The following is a 5832-nucleotide window of genomic DNA, read 5'->3' as shown; positions in this document are numbered from 1 at the left end:
CCCTCCCTTCCTTCTCTCTCTCTTTTTTTTTTTTTTATATACAGACAGCTTCCTTTTTGACTTATTACTTAATTTGGTCTGTGTGACAGAGTTAAACCAGCTCTATATTCTCACATCTGTCTTTTCGGACAGGGAACTTTTTGAGCAGAGGGATTGTATTTTGCCATTTATTTATTTGGGTTTTGGCATATGTGTTAGATTAAGGAAAAACATATAAAGGACCCACATAAAACATGCTTGCAGTCCAGCAAAGGATGGAGTTAGTCTGTTCACCTAGAAACAATGTAAAGACATTTATAGCTCATTTTATGTGCAAGCATGGGTATACACATGCCGTGGAGCATGTGTGGAAGTCCAAGACAAATTCAGGCAGTTGGTTCTCCCTTCCACAGTGTGAGTCCTGGGCTTGAACTCATGTTGCCAGCCTTAGTGGCAGGTGCTTTACCCACTAAACCATCTCCCCAGCCAGAACATGTTTAAATCTTGAAAACTCAGGATTTACTGAGTACTGTACCTGCTTGGTCCTTCTCTCACTAGTTAGTTGGTCCTGGTTGAGTTCCTTCTTTTTGATGACAGTGGTTGTTCTTTTGAGCTAGCCCTGCTGTGACCCCTGCACAAGAAATCTTTCTTTCTTTCTGACGTTTAGTTGGTCCACCCCTGAGCAACTGTTTATTCCCTCTTATACTATTGGCAGTGGCCTTCAGGAATCTTCTACTTTTTTTCTTTTCCTGCACATGTGACACTTTGAGGCTGATGAGCCTCCCTCCTGGAGCACATGTTTCAGTTAAGAGGGAATGTTGCAGTTGAGAGGTACTTGTCATACAATGGTTCTCTGAACTGCATGCATTCTGAGTTTGATCCCAAGCAGCAAGCACCTTTTTCCGTACAGCCATCTTGCCAGCCGTCTACCTTATTTGTTTATTAATAACACTTTAAAAAATTAATTTAGTGTCTATGAGTATTTTGCCTGAATGTATGTGTGTGCTTGGTGCTCTCAGGACTCAGAAGAAGACATCCGATCTGGAACTAGAGTAACTGATGGTTCTGAGTTCAGTTGAACTCAGGACCTCTGGAATAGCAGATAGTGCTCTTAACCACTGAGCAGTCTAAACCCCACCCCTGGTCCTCTCTAACCCCCCCACTCCTGGCCTTCTCGAGACAGGCTTTCTTACTGAATCTGGAGCTCATATGCAGCATGAGACTAGTAGGCTAGCAAGGCCCTGCAATCCTTTCTCCAGTCCCCCGTGCTAGGATCACAGCCTTTTTACATGAATGGTAAAGATCTGAACACAGGTCCTTTTGCTGGCATGGTAGGCTCTGTGTCAACTGAGGTGTCTTCTGTCTCCCCACCTTGTTTTGCATGTCTTTCTGTGTGTGTTTCTTTGTGTGTGTATACACAGAGGTTGATATCAAAAGTCTTCCTCAGTCCTCTCCACCGTATTCATTGAGACAGGGTTTCTTAGCTGGATACTGATCTGGCTGTTGTAGCTAATCTCGCCAGTTGGCTTGTTCCTGGGATCCCTTGCCCTCACCTTCCTCTGCTGGAATTACACGTGGGCAGGGTAGGCCTCACTATTGCATGGATTCTGAGGCTCTGAATTCTTGTTCTCATATTGGCACAGCAAGTGCTTGACCCACTGAACCATCCCTCAGGCACCACCCTCTTTTTTTAGACAGAGTTTAGCTGGCTTTCATGCAGGACCCTCCTGCCTCTCATTCACAAACACTAGGATGTGCTGTCATACTGGGTTTAGCGTTCCTGTCTTAACTAGCTACTTTCTCCTATTTTTTTCTCCCCATTTTTCCTTATTTTCCCTTTTGACTTTTGGAATGGGGTTTTGCTGCATAGTTCAGGTTGATAGTAAACTCTATGTATTTCAAGCTGGCCTTGAACTTGTGATCCTCTTACCTCAGCATTCTGTGTGCTGGAATTGTAGGTATATCTCAAACATTCAGTCAAACATTCTCTCATGGAGCTACTTACCCAACCCAAGTGGTGATGGATTTGTCTGACTCCTGCTAGGCTATGGGTCATTTATAGCTAGATTAGTATCTTACTGCTAACAATGCTTGATATGTAGTAGTTAATCAAAGTTTGTGGAGTCAACCTAAATTGACAGAGATTACAGAGGGTTTGGTTAAGGGTGTAGTAGTTAAATTGATAGGCCAGGAATAATGGTCTAGTGGCTAGGCAATGGATAAGGGAGAGTCCAGCTGTTAGGCCAGGGATAAGGGTCCAGCTGCAATATTTTATATGTATATGTATATGTATATGTATATATATATATTATAGTGGATGATGGTGCTTGTAGATTGCTAAGTAAGTAAGAATGCATTTGTTATTTTGTATATTTTAAAACCACTGTTCCTGATTTTTCCCTGCTCACAAACCTTTACTTTTTCTCTCCCTCTTTAACCAACTTTAACCTGGAAGCACATTTGGCTTGGTGGACTCTGATGGTCCTTGCTATGCAGTGACGGTGTATAACGTGGTGCAGAGCTGGGGAGTGCTCATCGGGGACTCCGTAGCCATTCCTGAGCCCAACCTCAGGCATCACCAAATCCAGCACAAGGGCAAGGTGGGTAACAAGGGGTCTTTGTAACTCACTCTCTGAGGGTGGCGCCAAACCTCTCTCTAAAACACGGAAGTAGAAGTAATGATTATGTGTGTGATGTGTGTGTGCTCTCGTGTGTATGTACTGTATATAGATTGGTGTGATATGTGTGAGCTCTTGTGTATGTACTGTATAGACATTTGTGTGATATGTGTGTGCCCTTGTGTGATATGTGTGTGCTCATGTGTCATATGTGTGGGTTCTCATGTGTATGTACTGTATAGACATTTGTGTGATATGTGTTGTATGATATGTGTGTGCTCTCCTGTGTATGTATTTGTCTCAGGGACAATAGAACTGTTGTTAGACTTAAATATCATGACCAAAAGCAACTTGAGGAGAAAAAAGTTTATTTCATCTTATACTTCTGCATCACATTCCTTCAGCAAAGGAACTCAGGGCAGGAATGGAGTTAGGCCTGGAGTTTCGGGCACATGCAGCTGTGCTGAGTTTCTTACATGGATGCTGGAGATTTAAATCAGGTCCTCATGCTTGAGTGCTATCCTTGGCACTGGTTAGCAGTTAAGAGCACCGGCTGCTCTTACAGAGGACTCAGGTTTGATTCCCACCACCCACGTGGTACCTCACCACCATCTTTAACTCCACTTCCGGGGAATCTGACCTCCATGGGGACTGGCACACATATGTGCATGCATACATGTAGGCAAGACTCTTATGTACATAAGAGTAAAATAAATAAATCTATAAAACCAAGACATTATGAGAGGAGGTACTTAGTCGTGTTCTTACCATTTAGGTTGGGGCAGCAATCTGTTCTGCATGGGACAGATCCAGTTAACTATCTGTTGTATAGCTAAGGATTGGCATATTTAAAACTTAAAAAAAAATACGTGTGTGTGTGTGTGTGTATGTAATTTTATTTGTATTTGATACGTTAATTTCAGGCTTTACAACCAGACTAGCAAATTCCTGTGGTTCTGGCTGGCTGCTGTTTCTCAAACTTCTGGAGGAGGGCAGATTCTCTGAGAGCCAGTGACACCCTTTTCCCAGGGAGCTCAAAGAATTGCTTTGTTGAATGAGGGAACAGTCTTATTGTTGCAATTGTATTCATAGTGCCCTATCTGTCTCAGAAACCTCTTTTGTTTGGTCAGTTGTATCCATGCACGTATGCATGTAAGATAGGGAGGGTAGATGGAGTAAGTTTATTTGTTGGAGTTTATCTGACCTAGATCTGGAGTGAATTGCTCTCTGTCTTCTTTTCTAGGACTATTCCTTCTCCAGTGTTCGTGTGGAAACGCCTCTTCTGCTGGTGGTGAACGGAAAGCCACAGAACTCCAGCAGCCAAGCCTCTGCCACAGTGGCCTCAAGGCCACAGTGTGAATGACCTTGTAGAGGCAGTGAAGGTGCATAGATGAGGTCACTGTTCGTGTTGGAAATGGGGAATCTCTCTCCCCCTGCCCTGTAACATAGTTGAGTCTCTTCCCTCCTGTCGTATTCCAGCCCTCTTCAGAGCCACTGGGACCCTTGTTTATTTCTCTTCAAAGGTGCCGACTTGAAGAAAGAGCAAAGAACTCATAGAACTGTTGAGACCATGTCATGGGAGACTCAGGACTCGAAGTTCTGAGAGGTTTTGAGAGTCCACGGGACCCCTGTTCTTGCCTCCTTCCTGAGTCTAATATGTATGTACATAGCAGTTTACTATTTATTGATGAGGGGGCTCAACTTTCTAATGCCTTCATTTTTGAGCAGTTTTTTAATTTTTTTAATTTTTATGTTTAAGTTCCGACTGTCTAAAAAAAGAGTTCTTTCTCTTCTTTAGGGCTGGAGCAAAATTAAATTTGTTTTGAAAATAATTTACCCTATAGTTCTGTCTCCTTATTGTCTCCTGTTATAGAGATTCTTGGTATTAAAGTCTGTAAAGTTTGTTGGATTAGTACTGCTTTTTTGGGTATTATACAAAATAGTTTATCTGGAATTACAAGCAGTTGAGAGTTGCTTGTGTTGGGAACTGAACTCAGATCTGCATGAGCAGTATGTATGTGTGTGTGTGTGTGTGTGTGTGTGTGTGTGTGTATGTGTATGTGTGTGTGTGTATGTGTGTGTGTGTATGTATGTATGTATGTATGTATGTATGTGGTATATGTACAATTAACTTGAGTAGTATGTATGCTGGACCAACTATTCAGGCTTAAAATTTTTGTTTCTTTTTTTGTGTCATTGTGTGTGTGCAAATGCAGGTGTGAATTCCCAGACGGATGAGTGAGGAGGCAAGAGAAGGGTGCATGCGTGCATGTATGTACATACTTATGTATATGATTGTTCATGTATGTATGTGAATGTGCATACATGCATGTATGTGAATGTGCATATGTATGTATGATGTATGTAAGTATATGTATGTGAGTGTGCATATATGTATATTGTATGTGAGTATATTTGTATGTATGTGATATATGTACATGTGTATGCAGAAGCCATAGGAAAATGTCAACTCTCCTGCTGGTGTATCACTCTTCAGTTTATTTCTTCACTAAACCTGGATGGAACTTGGGGTGACCTTGAGCAAGTGTAGAGTGAAAAATTATGGATACTGGGTATATAGAATTCTTTTTAGACATATAAAATATTCTTTAGGCTTTCTTTATAAAGACATGGAGAAACCGAGGCATGAAGCAAGTTAGGAATGTGGAAAGACCAGTCACCATTACTGGAACTGGCCTATCACAAAGAGAAAGGAAAGAATGCAAGTGAACTAGGTGGAACCAAGCTGGGAACCAAGCTGGTAACTGCAGTGACAGGGCAAGGCCAAAGTAACAGGGCAGGACCACATTCTTGAGAAAGATAATCGTACAGAGAGTTTTCACCTGACCCTGACTCCCGTAGGTTGGGTTCCTTTGGAATGTTCCACTATTTTTATGTTATACCACCCTAACAACCCCTCACCCCCTCCCCATTCCTTGGTTTGTGGTTTTTCCCTTTAAAAACCCCTCTCAAACTGGCTGTTGGGGTCAATTCAGCTCCTGCGTGGGCATACGAATTGACCGGCAGCTAGCTGTCACGCCCTAATAAACCTCGCAATTGCTCCGGTACATGGTGTCTCGAGCAGATTACTGGGTGGTCTCGATTTTCTGAGACTTGAGAGAGGGTCTCCCCTCTGCAGAGGTCTTCACAAGCACAAATGATACTCCTGTCTCTAACCTCACAACACAAGAGTCACAACACTGAGCAGGTGTGGCTATGGCTGCCTTTTTTTGTG

The 5832-nt window shown here is 42.6% G+C and overlaps 1 protein-coding gene across 1 annotated transcript in view; it reads left to right on the top strand.

The window, feature by feature from the left end:
- The window catches only part of Ttc5 (tetratricopeptide repeat domain 5), a 19148-nt gene extending 14642 nt beyond the window's left edge, over positions 1-4506 (top strand). The window contains exons 9-10 of the mRNA XM_028788540.1: positions 2435-2579; positions 3841-4506. Of these exons, the coding sequence (XP_028644373.1) occupies positions 2435-2579; positions 3841-3960 (265 nt within the window). The 3' untranslated portion in view covers positions 3961-4506. The remainder of the gene's footprint in view (positions 1-2434; positions 2580-3840) is intronic.
- Positions 4507-5832: the final 1326 nt, after the last annotated feature.

Source organism: Grammomys surdaster, unplaced genomic scaffold (assembly GCF_004785775.1).
Source record: "Grammomys surdaster isolate TR1022 unplaced genomic scaffold, NIH_TR_1.0 125750, whole genome shotgun sequence".
NCBI lineage: Eukaryota > Metazoa > Chordata > Mammalia > Rodentia > Muridae > Grammomys > Grammomys surdaster.
Note: the sequence above shows the minus strand (reverse complement) of the source record. Positions and strands in the feature narration are given on the sequence as shown.